Source organism: Periplaneta americana, chromosome 14 (genome assembly GCF_040183065.1).
Source record: "Periplaneta americana isolate PAMFEO1 chromosome 14, P.americana_PAMFEO1_priV1, whole genome shotgun sequence".
Classification (NCBI taxonomy): Eukaryota; Metazoa; Arthropoda; class Insecta; order Blattodea; family Blattidae; genus Periplaneta; species Periplaneta americana.
Window position 1 is genome coordinate 106899484 of NC_091130.1, and position 23068 is coordinate 106922551.

The following is a 23068-nucleotide window of genomic DNA, read 5'->3' on the forward strand; positions in this document are numbered from 1 at the left end:
TGGTGATATGCATAATAAAGTTAATACTTTATTAGAAGTAATAAAAGGGGCTCATATGAAAATAAACGTAAAGAAAACTAAAGAAATGAGATTGAATAGTAAAAAGACAGATAAAGTTATAATAAATAATAACATTGATACTGTTCAAGAATTTAAATATTTGGGTAATATAATTGACAAGGATGGTGGAGCCTTTGAGGATGTAAAGAACCGAATAAAAAATGCAAATAGTGCATTTGTCCAGTTGTACCCAATATGGAAATCTTATATTATATCTAGATCTACAAAAATTAAAATCTTTACCAATAATGTGAAATCAGTCTTATTATACGGCTGTGAGACATAGAAAACAAGTAAAATTATACAAAATAAACTGCAAACATTTGTTAATAGATGTTTATGAAGAATCTTAAAAATTAGATGGCCAGATATAATCACAAACTCAGAACTATGGAAGATAACAAATCAGAAAGAAATCACAATCAGGAAAGAAGATGGAGCAGTAGAAAGAATGCCTTTGGATTGGAACCCCCAGGGTAGTAGAACAAGAGGAAAGCCAAAAATACATAGAAGAGAACAGTTTTGGAGGAAATTGCAAGGGAGGGGAAAACATGGAGCGAAGTGAAGAAGTTGGCTACAAATAGGGTCCAATAGAGGCACTTTGTGAATGCCCTATGCTCCTCATGAGGAGATACAGGAGTTTGATTGATTGATTGATATCCAATGATCTGGAAGACTTTCTCTATTCTTTGTTCACACGTTGGGGTGAAGCTTCTCTAACAATGTCACTATTCTGTGCTTATTGTCAAGGACCCAGGCAGGTTATTGACCTCCTGTACCGTTACTTCTTCCAACCCTCTTGCATTTTCGTTCCTTTATTCTCAGTTTTGTGCTGACAAGTCAATACAGTGACAAAGGACAGTGCAAGTAGAATAAAACTGTGAATAATTGTAGTGTAGCGCCAGTTTATGTTCACATTTCCGTTTATTTATTATGAGTTTTGTGTTAAGCCAATACAGTGTTAAAGAACAGTGCCTATAAAGTAAAACTGTGCGATTTAATAAAAAAGCCTGGATGACCAGTTCTATCATGGAAGAGTGGCTTCATTCCTTTAATGGAACAATGAAATGTCAAGGTCGTAAGGTCATATTTTTTTAGACAATGCTACTTGCCATCCAAGGAGTTAATCTATTTTCCACTAAACACAACTTCAGTTACACAACTGATGGATCAGAGCGCAATTTACACTCTGAATTGATGCAGGATGCGAAGGAAATCCTACAAAGTTTCCTTCAAAAAAAGTCGCGGCAATGCACTTTAAAAGAAATGTGGGGGCCGAGAAACTAGGGTGCAGAGAGAGGGAGAGAGAGGCTGCAATTACGTAAGTTAATAATTATGAAAATAAAATTCACTTTGCATGTACTGTAGTAATTTTTATTTCAAATTATTTCTTCATTGTGTTCTTCCTACAGTGAACATATTGCAGTAGTCTATTCTTAGTTTTGCCAAAACTCAACCCTTTGAAAAACAAAAACCTGTGAAATTGGAAAAAAAATTCTGGAATGATCGCATTTCGTTTTAGGGAGGTTTTACTGTATTATGAATTGGATGAATGGCTTCCTTCAAGAAGAAAATAAAACTGAGAGACTAGTATCATAGACAATGGTACATAAAAGAACAATTTTCACCAAGGGTTTTCAAAAAATTTTTCCATTATCATTGGACATTTTTCCTAACTAAGAAAATATGACCTCAGTCATCAAAAATTTCAAAAACTTTTCCAAGTGTTGGCATCAACACTAACCACCTGGTGTTACTATAACCCTAGATCATATATGTTAACAGATATGTCGGGGTTATAGGCTTTGAGGTTAACAACTTTTGTCAGGTTTACTACGCTGCCATCTAGTTGTTACATAAAGAGTCACATCATAATACCCATTTGAATAGCATTAGCGACTGTGCTGCCATCTGATGTTCGTTTACGGCGGACGGGTGGCGATCCTGGTGGTTGTTCTCTTCAAAGTGCTGCCGATTTTAACGTAGCGAGGAGTTATCTGTTACATATATGATCTAGGCTATAACCTAATAATTTCCTGTACCCAATCTCAGCAAAACTGCACAAATCCTTTAGTGATTCTACTCTAATAGTGTATGTGTGAAAATGGTAGTATATTTTGTGAATAACCAGTTCTGCATTGATAGATAAACAATCAGCAGCAGTCTTAATTGTGTTGTGCACTAAATGCGCTGCACTTCCATTGCCAAGAATTTCACGATGTAATAACATTCTGGATCCCTTATGTGTTGCAACACGGAAATTATTGTTGGTATTGTCACCACAGAAAGCAATTATTTTGCTACTTAGATTGTCTTTTGCAAACACATGAATCAGATAATTGGTAACAATATCTGCTGTTTCGCCAGGACATTCAATTTCCAAAAAGTACTTAACTATAAAAGAAAAAAAAAATTTTTCTCCTCATGATTAGGAGCATCTGTAAAACCGTAACAAACCTGACTTCATTCAATTCCTTCTGCAATATTTCACAAAAATGAGGTGCAAGTATGTTCACAACAATAACTTCGCACTTGTACAACTGCAAGAGAATTTCTGTTCAAACCAATTTCATAACTAGCTTCAAAGCACATCATTTGAGTGAAAGCTATGATTTTCCTCAACCACGTGGTAAGCCCTGACTCCTTCAATTGCCAACTGCAGTTCATGGTCTATTGCTGAAGTTGGCTGGAAAAATGAAGTTACACTTCTGGGTGATGCGTTTTTATATTTGTTTGATTTTAGATGTTCAATGTCGCTCTTCCATCCATGGGACACAGAAAATTCGGTGTTACAAATGGCACAACGAACATCACAATCGGTCCGCGTTTTCTTTATGAACATGTACAGCTGTCAAAAGAAAAAGTGGCCGCTCTCCTGAAACAAAGTTCCCTCCGGGTATCTTTGCTATAATTCGGAGACAGGCGATGTTACATGTTGTTGGACCATATTGCCTGATATCTACAGTTATAATTGAAGTATTCTCTCTGTGATTCGATAGCGTAATGGTAGCGTTCAGGCCTCTTATTCATGAGGTCCTGCATTCGACTACAACCTCGTGCTTTTTATGTTCTGTTTTTGAGAGAGACAAACTATACATAATGGCTCCTTTCTCTTTTACGATTATTTTAGTAATTAACATCAGGTTCATTAATATATTATGCCATGACTTTATCATTATGATATTGTGGCTGCAAATGGAAAGAAAAAAGATTTTATTCTCAATAAAAATATCTTTCGTGGCATAAACAAAACAAATTTACTGGTGTCGGCCTTAAAACATTCAAACAATTAAGCATTCAAAAAACAAAACAAAAAGCCACAATTCAATATTTAGTCTATCTTCCTCTTATCTCGATCATCTTGCAGACGAGTGGGCATGGAATCGACTAGTCTTTGCAAATAGAGACTGTTCTTAGACACGATATTCCAGGCATTCTGAACATACCCACATACGTAAGTGTTCTGTCCATGGGCAGGTCTTTCATTGCAAACCCAGCAATCTCCAACCTTTCCTATTTTCTGCATTCCTCTTAGTCTCCGCATATGATCCACATATCCTAAGGTCGTCTATTATTCTTTTCAACCAGAGACCCAACAAATTCCTTTTTCTCTTTCTAATCAGTTTCAGCATCATTCTTTCTTCACTCACTTTTTCAAACACAATTTTATTTCTTATTCTGTCTGTCCACTTCACACGCACCGTTCTTCACCACATCCACATTTCAAATGCTTCAATTCGTTTCTCTTCATTTCGTCGTAATGTCCATGTTCCTTCCCCATACAATGCCACACTCCACACAAAGCACTTCACTAGTCTCTTCCTTAGTTCTTTTTCCAGAGGTCCGCAGAATATCGTTCTTCTTCTATTAAAAGCTTCCTTTGTTCATGTTTGCAGTTTTTCTTGGGAAGGATAGGCCTAAATGAGGTAACATCCCGTTGCTTTCCGCACACCACTATCTCTTTCGCATCTTATTAAATTCCAGGGGACCCAAGTGTGGAGATGAGGAGAGTGGATTTGACTAATTGGGCCCTCCAGACTTCACCGAAAGTCATGGCAAGGGTTAAATATTAATTCTATCAGGATGTTTGACCCGATCAGAGACCGGGAAATCTCAATTAGCCTTTGCCCCCCGCATCCTGGACTAGCTTCTACGAATCATCAGAAAATCTTAGAGTGTGATTGGGCCAATTTTTCCGAAAATGTTTCCACACTTTTGTCCTCATAGCTCAGCAGACGAACGTCGAAATTTAGATGTCAACATCTCAGGTTCAATTCCTCGTTACTCCTTTTCATTTTATTGTGGTTCAAGATAGTATAATGTAATAATACAAAAAGAAAAACTAATACCAGTATTATGCAACTGGATTTTTCCAAACCTAATATTAAATTTATGTTATTTATATCGCTAAAGAAGATTACAATGTAAATAACTTGAATATTATTTATACAGTATCACTAAAGAACGATAACTGAATATAAATGATAAATATCGGTTTGTTTAATTAATATAAGATATTATATAATACTTATTTAATTATCTAAATAAAATAACCTATTTTACAAAGAAAGATGGTTGTTTGTGTTATAATAATTACTTACATAAAATACAGATTATTTATATTGCGAAAGAACAATAACAATATAAATAACTTGAATATTATTTTATAATGCTAATAAAGGAAAACAGAATATAAATGTTAACTTGAATATTATCTATATCGCTAAAGAACGATAACAATATAAAAAACGTGAATATTATTCATATCGGAATTTCACAGATTCATTACAGATGTATTTAAGAAATTGTAGAAGAATAGTAATTAGTAACAGTGTCCTATTTATTCTTCTTGGAGCCAAATTTGTAAATTTTTAAAGTGTGATTACTATGTTGAAGTGTATGTGTTGTAACGGATGCTTGATTTGTTATGTATGCGAGTCAGTTATGTGATGCTTGATGTCGTCGCAATGTCGTAATTATAGTTTGATTGTGTTTGTGTGACTATTGTGTATTAATTTATGATGTATGGTACGGAAAGCTGCGTATTTGTGTTATAGAAGTGTTACGTATGTGTGTTGTTAATGTTTTTGTATGTTTCAAATTGATACCTGATATTTATTTTGCAATCGCAATGCCTAATTTACGGTTTGTTTATGTTTTGTTTACATCGCGTAAGCTAATTTAATTTTCTTTTCTATTTCTCTTTATGCTTATCTTTTTTGTGTATGAAACTATAGCCCTAACATACATATGTAAAATAGGGCTAACCACCATTGGAGATACAATAATATTAATTGTTATTCATATCGTTATAAAATGATAACAGAATACAAATGATGACTTGAATTTTATTCATATCTCTAAAGAACGATAACAAAATATAAATAACGTGATATCCATAAAGAACGATAACTGAATATAAATGATAATTTGAATAGCATTTACATCGCTAAAGAACGATTAAAAAATAAAATGAAAACTAGAAGAAGACCCGAACCCACAACCTTTGAATCATTAAACAAGCACTCTACCGCTGGCCTATGAGGCGCAGACATGGAACACTTTCATAGTTCGGGAACTGCTTGTATAAGCACATGCATCGTGTAACATAGCTGCGACCCGAAGTGGACTTTGAAAATATTTGCTGTTCACGAGTGCGGCCACTTTTTTTTTTTTTGACAGCTGTACCTACAACAGAAAATAAATATTTGTTGATCTACATGTAATTACTGGGAGTTGATTTGCATTTAATTCACTATTAATTTTATTTGCATTAAATTCACTATTAATTCTAAGTCATAAGACACTTACCTTTCTTGCAACGCAGTAGTGAACATACATTTTGTTTCTGCACGTTTAATCTTGCATCACAATAAACTCCAGTTGCTGTTGCTGAGGGAATGAACTGAAATGAACTAGTGAAGCGAAGCGACTTACTTCAAGTGAAGGAAGAGGGAAACAAACGCAGGCAGGGTAGCAACATTACCATATTGTTTGTTGCTCGTAACAAATTGTCACAGCCTCCTATATTCCCTCTTTACTCTTAGCTTAGCTGTTATGAACATAAAAATAGTTACCTTGCCATAAACGGATTTCAGTATATATAATCATTTAAAATATTACTTAACGAAAATAGAGAATAAAATTAAACTCCATTTTCTAACAAAATGGGACAAAGAGGCATCCCAACAAAATCTATCAGGACACTGGGACAGCAGGTTGAAAAATGGTACTGTCCCGTTCAAAATGGGACATTTGGTTACTTTACATGTCTACATGCATATTTTCATGATTTTTAGTGCATATCAATCTTCAGCCTACTTATAAGATTACAAAGGTAGGCCTGTCTGAAGAACAAAGTACTGGTAACAAACATGTACCGGTAGAAAATACTATAGTGAGCACAGAGGTTGCAGTGTATTATGATGATAGCAGTAGTAGTAGTAGTAATAATAATAATAATAATAATAATAATAATAATAGATTAACATCATCATCATTCTGACAAGAATTAGGCCGAGTGGCCTATTACGGATAATAATGATCACAATAATATTGATAATAACGATCATCTTGACAAATATTAGTCCGAGGAGATGATAATTATCATGATAATATTTATTATTATTATTATTATTATTATTATTATTATTATTATTATTATTATTATTATTTCACTGCCATTTTCTGTCATTCATTCTCATCATCATTTGTTCTGTTTTGTATTGTTTTTTGTATCTTGTGCTAAACTGTAATTGGCCTTGTGCTGTTGTTTTGCACGTTAATATTCTAAATAAATAAAATAAATAAGTCGTCGTCGTCGTCAGAGACTGGATTTTAAAGGGGAAATTTTTCATAAAAAAAAGTTATAGCCAAAAAAAGGACTTGATAAAGGACTATATTACTCCCCAAAAAACACTTCAGCACATTCATGCATATACATGGCACACACAATCTTACATTTATCACTTCACAACAAAGAAAGTTTGATCACATTCAACATTATATGATGTTTCAATATGATTCTGCCTCTTTGAATGCTGAATGTCTTTATAAACAGAAAATGACTGCTCAACATCAACTGAAACAAGAGGTGAAAATTTTCCTTTTATCCTGAACTCTAAATCAGCACACTTTATTAGTTTTTCAATGTCTGGAATCAGATGAAGAATGATATTTATTTTCACTTACTCAGGAAGTTATAGGCCTCTCGGAAAAAAATATAGAAAAATTACCTAAATGTTTGCGAAATTCTGTCAAAAAATGACCAAAATAAGAGGTGTTTTTAAAAAGGGGGGGAAAAAAGGGAATATGGACTAAAAAAGGGAAGTCAGAACTACGTAATTTGGTCAATGGAAGATAGTTTTGAACATCGTAATTATTTCAGGTTTCATGTTGAAATAAAAAAAAAAAGGATTCCCTTTAAAATCCAGTCTCTGATGATGATGATGATGATGATGATGATGATGATGATGATGATGATGATGATGATAATAATAAAATACCGTAATAAGTCATAATAATGATTATCATCATCCTGACAAGTATTATGCCGAGTGGCCTGTTATGGATAATAATGATAACGATAATAATAATAATAATAATAATAATAATAATAATAATAATAATAACAACTCATCGTTATGAAATGGATTAAAATTTTCTTAAGATTGAGGAATAGGTTAGAAGAGATGCTGCGAGTGCCTGAATACACTTCTAATATGCAGGAAGTGTGGTCTACCTAGTGGAGCTCAATAATGTCTGATCGAATGAGCAAGTGCTGCTGTATGTAATAGAAGAGAGGACTTGTGAATGGAAAGATAAAATTTACATTCCTTCCCACTTATATTGTTACGATTATGACGTTGACTTGATGAGACCATGGTTCAAAAAAGAAACGAAGGGACGTTTGCTGATTTATTAGTGACAAAGCTGAGAAAAGATCATGCCAAGTTAAACTACTCACCTATAACTTCCTTCTACTGGGAAATGGGAGAGTGTGTCCTTTGTCCCCCTTGTGTCTGGCCAGGCAAGAAAATGACAAGGAATGTTAACATAGCAAAGGAATGGGGTAGCTATAGCTAGTTGCTAAATAATAAAATGATAGGCCTATGCTCCAAACTGGCACTGTTAATGAGACTATAACACAATGTCCAATTCTGTATGGAAAAGGGAGTTAAATGTTTGTATAAATAAATATTTTTACAGTTTGGTTATTTTTTTTGTATAAAGTCATTGAATTGTGAACTTCTGAATGGATATTCATACTAGAAAGAAATAAGTAGTTACACTTGATTTAAGTAAGATTTTATTTGTAACAATATAAAACATAATTATAACAAAATAATGTTTTACATAAACAATGTTCAGGGTAAAATTGGACATTTATATGGTATATTATCCTTACAGCAGTATTCTCTTCCAGCAGACAAGTTTGTGTTTATCCAAGTGTCATTACAGTTTTTGATGAACAGATATGCCTATAAAAGAAATAGAAACTTTAGACTGTTTATTAAAATATGTTAAGAACATGTATAACATATAAAAACAGTGGCATTAAAGCATGGTAAAAGTACATGAGACAGAATTATAAAATGATGCTATTCTCGAGATTGCTCAGTGATTTCATTTTATTTTATTAAGTGAGATATCAATTTAATTTGTAACTCAATTGTTACAGTTTGTTATTTGAATGAATGTTGTCAACTTTGATATAGTAAAAAAGGAAGAAAATGTTTATTTATAAAATTATATAATTATCTAATAAATGAATCCTCAGATTTAAAACCCTCTAAAAACCATTTTGTTCATAATTGAGTTATGCTCACATATTGCTAAGAATGAATTCTAGTGATTTATATAGTTTGAATTCAAAAAGCCACTAAATTCAAAGCAAAAAGTTTGTTAAAAGTCACTGTTAGGTTGAAAATTCCTTCCATTTGGAATCAGTTACTGTCAATCAATCAATCAATCAATCAATCAAAGGAAATTATGGAGCATGTCGACTCCATGTTGACCCCACAAAATCCTTCCACTCTGTTCTGTCCTTTGCTAGTTCCTCCCAGTTGGTTATTCCCATTTCCATGCGTTCCTTCTGAATTTCATCTTTCCATCTACTTCGAGGTCTTCCTAGAGGCCTTGTGTTGTTAAAAGTAGGTATATATATATATATATATATATATATATATATATATATATATATATATATATATTTGTTTTACGCTGCTGCAGTTATCCATAAGTATAACATGTATTGCCCAATTTAATCTTCTGGTCCGTATTAAATCTAAAATTGACAGTTGATTATAAAGTTTGTGAATATTATTATGTCGAACTTTCCACTTGTTTTCAAGTGGGTCAAAAATTGGACCAAAAATTTTCCTCGACACTTTGTTTTCAAAAACCATTAATTTGTGTTCTTCCTTTTTAGTTAAGCTCAACATTTCCGATCCATATAATAGTACAGGTTGGATTAGAGTTTTGTACAAAATGATTTTTAAATTTCTGGTTAAAAACGGAAAGAATTTGTGAATAGCACAAAAAGTTTTGTTTGCATTATGTAAAAGTCCTTCAATTTGTGAAAGTGGATATAGGGGATTTTGAATCTATAGGATTCAAATATAAGTATTAATAGTTTATTTTATTTTTGCTTTTAAATGAAAAGCAATATATTTTATGGTTTTATTAGTATATTACCCAAATATAAAACTTGCATTCTCACGTTGAGAGAGGAACAGAGGCTAAGGGTGTTTGAGAATAAGGTGCTTAGGAAAATATTTGGGGCTAAGAAGGATGAAATTACAGGAGAATGGAGAACGTTACACAACACAGAATTGCACGCATTGTATTCTTCACCTGACATAATTAGGAACATTAAATCCAGATGTTTGAGATTGGCAGGGCATGTAGCATATGGGCGAATCCAGAACACATATAGAGTGTTAGTTGGGAGAACAGGGGGGAAAAAGACCTTTGGGGAGGCCGAGACATAAATGGGAGGATAATATTAAAATGAATTTGAGGGAAGTGAAATATGATGCTAGGGACTGGATTAATCTTGCACAGACAGAGACCGATGGCGGGCTTATGGAGGGTGGCAGTGAACATCTTGGTTCTTTAAAATCCATTTGTAAGTAAATATTACCCAAATATCATATGGTGTAATGGGATTTTTAATGAAAATTGCTCCTATATAGGCCCACCTATTCAAGGACAAATGAAAAAGCAATAAACTGAGATTTAGAAATTATATTGGTAAACATTAATAGAAAACACACTTGGATGAGGACTAGAAATATAACATAATTCAATTAGTGTTGTGCCCAAGGGCTGGCCTTTCACCGCAAACCCAGCTTTCTCTAATCTTCCCTATTTTCTGCCTTCCTCTTTGTTTCCTCATATGATTCATATATCTTAATGTTGTTTATCATCTGATATTTTCTTCTACCCCAAACTCTTTTTCCCGTTCACCATTCCTTCCAGTGCATCCTTTAGTAGGCAGTTTCTTCTCAGCCAATGACCCAACCAATTCCTTTTCCTCTTCCTGATCAGTTTCAGCATCATTCTTTCTTCACCCACTCTTTCCAACACAACTTCATTTCTTATTCTGTCTGTCCATTTCACACGTTCCATTCTTCTCCATATCCACTTTTCAAATACTTCAATTCGCTTCTCTTCACTTCGTCGTAATGTCCATGTTTCTGCCCCATACAATGCCACATTCCATACAATTACTTCACTAGTTAGAAATATAACATAAGCAGTTATTATGTATGTTCCAGAATTTAGCAATGATTTGAGTAGCTACCTAATAAAGTTGTAAATTAAAATATCAACATTAAAAAAAAATGGTTTGAGCACTCGTTATTACATAGGCATTAATGAGAGATGGTTTAAATACCAATATTCCACTGCTTCTGAATGTTCCATTTTGGTATCTCATTGCTAGTAGTGTATATGGTTTTATTACAAATTTGATCTTCACTAGAAAACCTCTTTCAGTCAATATTACCGATAAAAGAAAGGAGTGGCTAAGAAATATACATTGTCAATTTTTTAAAATGATTGTTACTAGCTTATTTTGTTTTAAATAACGTTCATAATCTCTCATTTTCATTAAATAAACAATTACATTTGAAGATGGGAGTTCATAATTGTCAAATCAGTAATTTGTGTGTAAGGTTGATATTTTGTACAATTTTTTGATCTGTCAAAGTTCTCTAATTATGGTTAATATCAGGTAAGAAAAAATGTTAACCATGTACTTAGTTGCAATTCAGTACAGGGCTATTTCTCTAACAAAACTACTTCCGGAATATATCCTCCTCTCATTTTAGGATATCGGTAATGAGTGGGTATGCTATGTTGGCTCAGACATGAGTTAATCTTGCTTGGGTCCATTTTTTCGAGGCTTTCCCCAACTACAAAGCGAATCTAAGATAATCTTTAAGGAAATACTTGGCTTCATCTCGCCGAAATACTATTTTACAATGATCAATCCCACTGATGCTAGGTAACATCGTAATTTACACAGCATTTTTAAATGACCAATTAAAACAATATCCTTATCACATTTCGTTGCCACACTTACAAATAAAAGATAAAAAAAGTCTACTAGTGTACTCAGTGGCGTAATTTTCATAGCTGGGTCCCCCAGCAAAAATGATGATCTGGGCCCCTTTCCTTACTGCCATTTTTTTCATATTTTCATAATTTTATTTTTTACGTCTAATTTGAATAAAACAATTTAGCATAGCAAAATACTCCATTTTTTAACAAAATTAAGTGAACAGAACTGAAAAAAATTTAAATGTTATAACTACTATTTTACTAAGGCTATAATTACACAATAATAAGTCTACCTAAGATAAATTTAATGTGAAGCTTAGTTCAACAAGCCCTTTTCCTTTCTGGCCTTTTGAGAAGCAAATGACTCGATCAGATCATGTAGATCAAGTCTTTGGGTCTTTTCACATTCAATACTTAATGCACTGAGAGCACTAAGTCTTTCTTGAGTCATGGTGTTGCAACACTGGGATTCGTTCCACCACAGGTAGTTTGTTTTTGACTGCTTGGTCGAAATACTGACATTTGACCATTTTTTAAAAAGAATTTATTTTTTATTAGACAATTTATCAAAGGTAGAGAAGTGATTTTGCATCATATTGTAGATATGACGTGCATAAATACACAAAAAATTTCATCAGAGAATGTTTGATAGTTTTTGAGTTATGAGGGAAACACTTCATCACTGGACAGTGAACTATCACCATTTTGAATTTTGAAAAAAAAAAAAATACATTTTTCTAAATAGTAAAAATATTTTTATCATATAGCAGGACAGTGTTTTACACATACTAATTTTCATTATTGTACAAGATACAGTAATGGAGGAAAAAAATGTTGAATGTTTCCAAAATTTTACTGCTGTAAACTGTACCTAACCTTTTAAGGGACAAGCAGTCATTGACAGAATAAAAAAATAAAATTAATTAGATACGGAACTTCTAGAGAATAAGCAAAAGTATGAATGTTTAAAATAATGAAATATTACAAACCAAATGGTTACCGACAAAAAGGAAAATCTCTCAAGTGAGTATTGAATACTGCCTAATTCGTGATTGTTGATGGTGATGATACGTAGTTGTCACAAAATGAATGAGAGGACAAATACCTTCAATAAAATATTTTGGCACCATTCGCATTCTAAACACACATGAAACACTTTAAATTTAAAAAGAACCTGTGTTATGGTTGTGATAGTGGTTAACCAGACCTATCTTAATGCCTTTCTGCATACAATGGAGTCATATTGGAGAAAATGTTACAGAATATTGTTCCCATGCATTTCCGCTGAAAAACAGTTTTGCTTAAATATATTTGTCTTTGTTTTGTTTGTATCGGAACCAACAAATATTTAAGTAATATTTTTCGAAACATGTCAACTTACTCTTTCTTTGTGGCAGTCTCTCTCTATAGATCCACATATAAGAGCAGGGCTGTTTGGTAGGTGCTTTACAATCTGAAAAAGCGAAAGTGTTTATATTTAGCATTGTTTAGAAAAGATACTACAAAATGAATTATCTAATTGCTAACATAGCTTGATGAAGCAGCTCCAGTTAAAGCACAATCCATTTATACTAGAGGCTAGATCTATCGAGATTTGATCCGGGCAGTTCCTGGAAAATTTGTACTTGTTTCTCCTGACATTCTTACATTATACCATAGCGTCATTATCACTGTACAGGGTTGTCACATTTTCAAATGTCACTTCAAGAACTTTCCCCGAATTTTTAAAGTTCCATGTATTTTCTGGCGAATCATAAGCTTAATGAAACGTCATACTATAATTAAAACAATTTTAAATAACACTCAAACATTTATTAATCTATAATTGTGAAAAAATGTAAATGAAAAGATTATCTTTATACTTTGGAAATTTCACACTTGGCCAATTTTTATTTTCTTTCTTAAAAATAATGAAACAGTAGCAATGTTTATTATTTTTGAGAATATTAAAATATTCTACGTCATTGTATAACAATACATTTTACATTGCAAGATAGCACACAGTACCTTTTCCACAACATTGAAAAAGTTCCGTGCTGTAGCTGTGAAAAATTTATAAACTGAGAAGGTTGTCGTTAGGCTTGAAAACCTAATTCTTGCACTTTATTGTACCTACATCTTGGACTTCTTCTGATACTTGGTATTCATTTTGGTTATTTTTATTGGCACTGAGCCCCAGGTTGATCCAAAAATTAAAATTTAGCCAACTCCAAACATTTTTCTCTATATTCAGCTGCACTTCAGTACTAACATCAGAACCCAAAATATTACTAAAAATACTTGTCTGACCAGTTTATTGTAAATGCTAACTTAAAATGCAAGGAAAGATATTTTTCTTACTTTGTCGAAGGAACAGTCATTATGAAAATTATATGCTCTGTCACGGCATACTCCACTACAGGTGGAATACTGGTGGAGGGGGAGCATGACGTTAAGGGTCACAGCCTGAATTTCCACTGTCAAAATGCCACGTAGGTGCTGTGTGCCTCGACGCAAAAGTAATTAGGGGAAGATGATGTACCTAGGGACAAGTTGTACCTGGGGACACTTCGCTTATTTTCAAGGTTATGTGGTGGAATTTTTGTTTCCACAGTTGACGACAGTTTCATCATTCAGCTATTCTGTAACTGATTTACATTTTGTTGAAGCAGTCTGGGGAGATTTTATTTTAAAAAATCTGTTTTTGAACCTAAAAAGTAAGTAATTGTCAAATTAATGAATTATTTTTAATTGATTCTTTAGATACACCATTAAAAACTTAAATCTATATTTTTAAACCCTGTTATTCTAGCTACGAATCCATGTGGTTATTGGCTTATTTTCGGTACCTCAGTCTTGAAAACATGCTGAGATATATTTTACTGATCCTGATGTACCTAGGGATGGTGTACCTGGGGACAGCTGTCTTAAAGTGGATCTTATTAGATTTTAAATATTTTTGTAAATAAGTTACCCTCATGATGAGTAATCAAAAACAGTATTAGTAATGAATTTTATGGGGTTTCAGCTTTAGTGGAAATGCCGTGTAGCAAATTAAAAATCAAGAGACAAACCCCGACAAAGTTAAATTATTCTCCTCCCAGGAAAAGAATAACTCCTAACCCTAAAAAAGGAAAGACAAGCGCTTTAACAGATACGCCAGAGAAAACAGAAATAGAAGAAAGAAAAAGAAAGTTGAGTGAGACGAGAAATATGATGAATAAAGTTCAAAAATGGAAGAAGTTGAAGCCACAAGTTCTGTTTCCAGAAGATAATTCAGAAGAGACTGCAGATGAGCCAAGGAATGTGTCAGTTCTAATGAAAATGATGATGAAGATGCCGTTTAAACTGTAAATTACACTGCTCGAGCGAATTTAGAAGAAATAAGAGAAGAAAATTTTGTTCTCATTTGTATGGCAGGCAAACGAGAGACTAATTATAAATTTTTTGTCGGTAGAATTATAAGATGATTTGTGAAACAGAATTTGAAGTTCAATAACTAAAGAAGTTTACTAAATATGATATTTTTTTTACACGATAAGCAATCAGAAATTGTTGATCTTCCTTCAGAGGATATTTTGTTCAAACTTGCCCACCTTTTCAAAGAAAAAATTCAAACCTAAGGAGCACTAAGAAATATGTTTTCAAAATGTCATTTGAAGGATACACCCTTGGATAATAAGAAATTCATTTAATTGGAAAGCCTAATATTGTTTCCTGTGAAGAAAATTGAGAATTATTTTAAAATTTAGCAACATTATCACTATTGTTATTACATTAAATTTAAAGGCAAAATTTATCATCAATAATAATTAGGAAACAGTAAATTGTCTGTATTTTTTAGAAATATAAACTTAATAAAATATTAGTTACTGTACATTAATATTATGTTGAACCATGTCCCAAGGTATGTCTTCTTCAGGCCGGTGGAGAGGAAGGACGTATTTTTCGCAGCGGAGAAAAGGTTTGAGCAATGGGCTGTGAGTTGGAGCTGTACCGGGCAAGGATAGGCGGCTGGGCGGCCAGGTCAAGGATGCAGCGGAGCGTGAAAGGGACAGCTTTGGCAGGTCTGGCTGAGTGTCTCTTCTTTCACATAGTGATCGCGATACTACTAATTATTGGTGGTATCGAACTGAATCCAGGACCTGTAAGCGACAACGGAGTGTTCAGTGTCAAGTGTGGCAGCTGTAGAAAGAACCTAAGAGTAGGCGTGCTGTGCAACCAGTGCGAGAAGTGGTTCCATCTGACTTGTCAGAAGATCAAGAGGGAACAGATAGTAGAAGAAACGTGGCTGTGCAAGGACTGCGGGAACGAGGCAGGCAACAGGGAGCTCATCGGTCTACGGAACGAGGTGAAGAAGCTACGGGAGAATCTAGAGACGGCGGAGCAACGGATCAAGTTTCTGGAGGACGAAAATAAGTTGTTGCGACGGGAAAAGGAAAATGGCGAAGAGAGGGAGGAGAAGAAGAAGCATGGTGCGGCAAGTGTTATCATCGGAGACTCCATCATTCGACACGTAGGGAATCTACAACCGGAGCTGGCGACAGAGTGTTACCCTGGGATTAGAGTGAATGAAATGAAAAGCGTGATCGAAAATCAGGAACGAGGGGACCCGAAAAACATCGTCCTTCACGTAGGAACAAACGATTTGCGAAGAGGTGTTGATTATATCATGGCAGATGTATATGACTTGGTGATGGAAACGAAGAAGAAATATCCGGCAGCTGGGATTGTCATCAGTGGAATCGTCAGACGGAGGGATGTGAACTGGAGAAAAGTGGGTCGTGTGAATAAAGCTTTCGAGTGGGTAGCGGAGTGTCTTGGTGCGCGTTTCGTCGATCCAAATTCCTGGATAGACGACAGATGCTTCGGAAGAGACGGAATCCACCTAAATCGGAGGGGGGCTGCAGACATGGGATCCCTCTTCGCGCGGGTAGTTACTACAACATGGCGCGGCGGGATCGAGGATCCATCAGCTGGCAGCGGCACCGAAGGACCATCAGCCGACGGCGGGGGCGTGGGACTACCGGCGGTCAGCGGGGGTGCGGTCGAAGATCTATCCGCGGGCGGCGTAGACCTGCAGTGACGGCGAGGTGCCACGGGGATTCAGAATGTTCAAGTAAGGACAGGCCTACTAAGACTACTGCAGGTTAATTGCCGAAGTATTAGAAATAAACTTATTCAGTTTTGGAACTTGGTCGATGTTTATAATCCAGATGTAATAATTGGGACGGAATCATGGCTTAGGGAAGACATAAATGACTCGGAAATTTTTAGATCGGATTATAGAGTCTTCAGAAAGGATAGAAGTGAAAAGGGAGGGGGAGTTTTCGTTTGTACTAAGATAGAAATAAGTAGCAATCTTCTGTGGATACATGAGGAAGTTGAAATATTGAATGTTCAGATAAGAAATGGGCTGGAAACCTTAGATGTAATAGCATGTTACAGACCACCCAGTGAATTAAACAATTTAACTTTGCACAAACTAAATGAATATCTTAATACAGTATCAGAAGACCGAAACGTAGTAATTGCTGGGGATCTAAACCTCCCGAAAATTAACTGGAACGGGATTTCAGGTACAAATTCAGATGCACAGACCCTTGTTAATGAATTGATCTGGCGTAAAGATTTCACGCAGGTAGTAAATGGTCCGACGCGTGACAATGCCCTCTTAGATGTTTACCTACTAAGACCTGTCTCTCTCTTTGTCAACTCTGAAAGTCTTCATAAAATAAGTGATCACAATAGCGTCTTATTAGAAATCTTATGGGAAAACACAGTAAATCCGAGGTCAAGTCCAGTGTCTGTCTGGAATTTTAACAAAACCGATGTCCATGAATTACAAACGTTTCTACGACAAAAGCATGATGACTTTCTAAGGACTGAAGGAAATATGGAAAATGTATGGCATAAATTTAAGTGTATAATTTTCGAGGCATTAGTAAAATGTGTACCTTCTAAAATAATTAAGAAAAATCCGGACCCAGAATATTACACTAATTATATTCGCTACTTAAAGAAAAAGACAAGGCGCGCATTTAGCAAACGTAAACGGAGCCATGAGCATTGGGAAAAATATGTTGAATTAATTAAGAAACTTGAGTGTGAAAAAAGGTTAGCTCAGGAAAATTTTCTAAAAACTATTTTAAAAGAAGATGAAAGTAACAATTGGAGACAGTTTTATAATTATGTACGCAGGAGAAAAGGGAAAAATGAAGGAGTAGTGCTTTTACGAAATCAGAACGGAGAAAGTATAACTGATGACAAAGAAAAGGCCGACTTATTAAATTCCTATTTCATTTCGGTTTTCAATAATAATAATAATAATAATAATAATAATAATAATAATAATAATAATAATAATAATAATCCCGCTGATAGGAGTGGTTGTGTCACAGACCGTGAATGTGAACCAAATTCGACTTTCAAAATAACTTCCAAAGGGGTTAGAGAGAGAACAACGAAATTAAAAAATCGGAAGTCTCGAGGACCAGATAGTATTGCTACAGAGATTCTTAAATTAGGTTCCGAGGCCATAATTCCATACTTAATGCGTATATTTCATGTTTCCATAAACAATGCAGCTATTCCATGTGACTGGAAATCAGCTATAGTGGTACCCATACATAAAGGTGGAAATAAATTAGATGTCGGAAACTACAGACCGATTAGCCTTACATCTGTCGTATGTAAAGTCATGGAGCATTTGATATCGGATTATATTCGTCATGTTCTAAATGCGAAAGACTGGTTTTACAACCGCCAGCATGGTTTTAGGGAAGGCTTCTCATGTGATAGTCAAATTACGTCGCTGGTTCAGGATCTAGCTGAAGAGGTAGATAGAGGCGGAAGAATCGATGCAGTTGTGATTGACTTTTCGAAAGCATTTGATTTGTTGCCACATGACATATTAATAGATAAGTTAAGTAGGCTAGGAATAGATAAAAGAGTGGTGCTATGGATCCAAGAATTCTTAAAAGGTAGAACCCAGAGAGTTAGAGTAGGTCATGAAATATCGGAAATTGGAAATATAAGTTCAGGGGTGCCACAGGGCAGCGTTCTGGGTCCATTACTCTTTATAATATACGTAAATGACCTATGCCAGGATATTACATCAAATGTGAGGCTATTTGCAGACGACTGCATTATCTATAGAAAGATTAGAAATAATTCAGATGTAGATGCTATTCAAACAGACTTGAATAAAATTTACAACTGGGCGTTAAAGCATAGGATGAAAATAAATGGTTCTAAAAGTAAATCTATAACATTTTGTAAAACCCAAGAGGAAACTACTCTTAATTACGAATTCAGTGGTGTTGTAATTCCGCAAGAACAATGTTGTAAATACCTAGGAGTGTATTTAAACTCCAAACTTTCTTGGGGAGAGCATGTTGATAATGTTACAGGCAAAGCATGGAGGGCACTTCACTTTATTATGAGAATCTTGAGAAAGGCTAGCCCCAAATCGAGGGAAATAGCATATCTAACATTAGTGCGACCGTTAATGGAATACGGAACTACATGTTGGGATCCCTATAGAATATATCAGATAAATTCCTTAGAAAGAATCCAGTATAGGGCAGCTAAATTTGTTAAAGGTAAAAGAGAAGATGGGAACGATACGATAAAAGAACTTAAATGGGAAACTTTGGAAAACAGACGTAGGAAAACTAGAATAACATCATTGTATAGAGCACATCTAGGTCAGAAAGCATGGGTAGACATAACGGCTCGGTTAGAAAAGCCAACGTACTATGGTAGGAACGATCATGATTTTAAAATCAAATGTAGGAAACAGAAAACGGATGTAGGTAAATTCTCATTTTTAAATAGAACTATAAATGATTGGAATGACCTACCTGCAGCGGTCTTTGAGGGCTGTCCTTCCTTAAGGAGATTCAAGAATAATTTAAAGAGTTGTGTATAAAGTGAAAATTAAAATTAAGGTGACATTCAACATTTAATTTTTTTAAGGTGGCATGTATTTATCTAGCCTGACGAGTTTACTTCCTTGGTTTGAATTGTAAATTATTTAAAAATAGCGTGTAAGAGGGCCTTAGACTAGAAATGTTTAGTTTAAATGTAGTTCTGTTTATAAGTACAGTATGCATAAGAATGCAATTATTTGACTTATTTGAACTGTTGTATCAGTGAAGCGAGGTGAGTCAGTGAAGTTATGGTTTTACAGTGCAGTGAACAGTTCCGATCAGTGATAATTTATAGCGTCAATGAAATGTGTTCTATAGTGTCAGTGAAATGTGTTACAGAGTGTCAGTGAAATGTGTGCTAAAGTGTCAGTGAAATGCGTCATAGTGCCACTACAGGGAATGAGATGAGAGTAAAGTGAAAGACTATTGAAAACTATGTAGGACCTATACATAATCATGTAGGTTGTGTTGTAAAATTAGGTGTTTTATTTTATGTTTTATTATTATTGTGTTAAATTGTATTGTGTATTCTTATTGTATTGTGTATAAAATTGTATATGTGTTGTAAATTTTATTATGTATTGTAAATTTTATTGTGTATTGCTTATCATTTTAACTGTGTATTGTTAATATTGTATATACCACTGCCACCGGGTGCTTGCCCACTTGCAGTGTAAATAAATACATACATACATACATACATGTCATTCTATGTCCCAAGGTACATCACCCTGTGTCCCAAGGTACATCAACCGTGTGTACCTAGGGACAGTATGTAGCACTTCAGGAAAATTTAAAAAAATCTATACAAAAAATCATTTAATTGAAACTTTTTTTTTTTTGCTAAGATACTTTACACTTCAAACATACTGTTGTTAATAATAAAAAGTTATAAAAGCTTATACAAAAATTTAAACAATTGAAATTTAAAAAACTGTCCCTGGGTACAACAGCTTCCCCTATACATTAAATGGTGTTCTTAATGAATATGTGACTTATTTTACTATTCTTAAGGACAAAACATTACATAGTAAGTATGAGTTATGCTCCAACTGTGTCAGCCGATGTGGAACGCAGTTTTCCCATGTACCAGTATAAGTATTTTTCCCATGTAACAGGGTGGTTTTTTCAGTAGACAATTTGAAAATGATATTCACTGTGTACTATAACAAATCTCACAAGGTTTAAGAGGTTTATGTTTTTTGTATTATTTTAATGCTTAATATTGTAACATTTGCGATGTCGAGAAAGTGTAGGGTACAGCATTCAGTTTAGCCTCCTAAACATGAAATGTATATTATGTATGTCGGCCAAGATATTTCTTTAAACTATGTAATACATTAATTTATTCTCAAATAATTCTGTAATAATTTGTGTGTAGGCCTAATTTTCCATGACTGAAGTGTACTTCTGCTTGATCAATGCAGTAGGCCTAGCTCGGTTCCAGTTCATTCCATTAACTACGTAAATGTTACATGAGTGATAGAATTTAAGAATATGACAGTTACCCTCCTGCAATTAAAAAATTGTAGTTAGGCTTTTATGGTCAACGACCTCGAATAAATAAGAATTGGTGGTTCATATCTCTTGCACAAAATGGCTGTTGATCAGTATATTGTAATTAATTACTGAATTTTACTTCGATTTATTAATAGCCATGCAGGGCTCTAAATGGACCCGAATGGCTGTGAATTTCAGGAAACTTTCCATTTCGTCTTGTAAGAAATTGCAATTATCCGTTCCGGATCCTTTTAATTTTGTAACAATTATAGGTCTAGTCTAGCCTACACAATATTTCAATACATTTTTCAGTAGTGTGAATTAAATTGTTAAAAATACAGACAACACTGTCGGTGCTGCTTTATTCCATTGCAGCATTCGTGTAAGCTCTCACTAATTATAATATTCTTGCTACAAGCCTTTGATAAGTTAGACTTGGATATCGTTCTGAATAATAGCGCAGGTTAATGAAATTAAACGTACCAGGACTGAGCAGTCCCTTATTCCATATCGAGCTAATGGACGTCAAAGACCACTGCTAGGCAGCGAGTCGAATTTCTTATTGTTTTAAACTGCGACCTGAGTATCCATTTATCCATTTCAAAATTTTGCAAAACAACGGTTCCAGTCACAAAGACGTGTAGGGCTGAAGTCATTTTCTTTCGCTAGTCGAAATAAATTATTAAAGATGTATGCATTTTATTCAATATCAACACAACTCCAAAAAAAAAAAAAACAAGTGTTACACTACAAATTTATTTAAAAAATTAGGTAAATAAATTATTTGTATCATGGTTTTTAAAAGAAATAATAAAACAATATAAATTTAAATATTTTAAAACATTTTTAGTTTTATTAGGTTGCGATAGAGTGACAATGAATGCAACTTCTATTATTTTTAGCTTTTATAGACCATTTCAACAATGACTTTTAAAGCTTTTTTATTTATTTTTTTACTTGGTTATTTAACGACGCTGTATCAACGAGGTTATTTAGCGTTGATGGAATTGGTGATAGTGAGATGATATTTGGCGAGATGAGACCAAGGATTCGCCATCGATTACCTGACATTTGCCTTACGGTTGGGGAAAACCTCGGAAAGAACCAAACCAGGTAATCAGCCCAAGCAGGAATCGAACCCGCGCCCGAACAAAACTCCGGATCGGTAGGCAAGCGACTGATCTACGCCGGTAGCTCTTTTAAAGCTGTGGCGGTAAGTTTTGCCTTCTCATTGTTGCTCATTATTCGTGATTGTTTCACAGAATTACTTCATCATCTTCTTTGGCTGTGGTTAAGAAAATGCCTTTAAGTTCGGTAGATGCTGCAAGGACTGCCACGCTTGTTGAAGATGGGTATATCGCCAACGTCTTAACTCTTCAGGACATCATCCATGAGCATCTATAGAGCCGTCAAACGTTATCGAGAGCATAACATACCAGAATTCCTTGATCTGGTTGCCCGAGGTGCACCTTCGCAAGAGATGACAGATATTTGATTGTGCAGATCCTGAGAGATCGCCACGTGACAGCTGTGGAAGTAAGAAATCGCTTGCAAGAGATGCGACATGTGTTTGTCAGCGAGAATACGGCTAGGAAAAGGCTGAGTGAAGTTAATCTTCATGCAAGAAAATCTGTTTCAGGACCGAAACTGGAACGACAACATCGGAGGGCTAGTCTTGAGTTAGCACAAACTCATGTTAACTGAAATGAGGAACAGTGGAACAGAGTTCTCTTTACTGATTAGTCTTATTTATGTTTTAGTACTGCAGATGAAAGACACAGATATGCAGGAGGCCCAATGAACGTTTTGCAGACTACACATTCTCACCGAGGATATCTTACGGGGGAGAATCAATAATGGTCTGTGCTGGTATCAACTTCTATGCAAATACTGACTTAACGGTGACTGATAATGGGCCCCCACAAGTTATCGATACATTTCAGACCACTTGGTGCCTTTCGCTCCTCTGATAGCGCCCAATTTCATCCTTATGCATGATAATGCCCGACCTAATGCAACAGGGATTG

General features: G+C 34.6%; 1 protein-coding gene across 2 annotated transcripts in view; it reads right to left on the bottom strand.

Annotated features, from left to right (window-relative positions):
• Positions 1-8351: 8351 nt before the first annotated feature.
• Positions 8352-23068, bottom strand: part of Fcp3C (Follicle cell protein 3C) — a 119877-nt gene continuing 105160 nt past the window's right edge. For both annotated transcript variants that reach the window (XM_069845862.1, XM_069845861.1), the window contains exons 3-4: positions 13010-13081; positions 8352-8540 (exon numbers count right to left, since the gene is read on the bottom strand). In XM_069845862.1, coding sequence (XP_069701963.1) covers positions 8427-8540; positions 13010-13081 — 186 coding nt within the window. In that variant the 3' untranslated portion in view covers positions 8352-8426. The remainder of the gene's footprint in view (positions 8541-13009; positions 13082-23068) is intronic.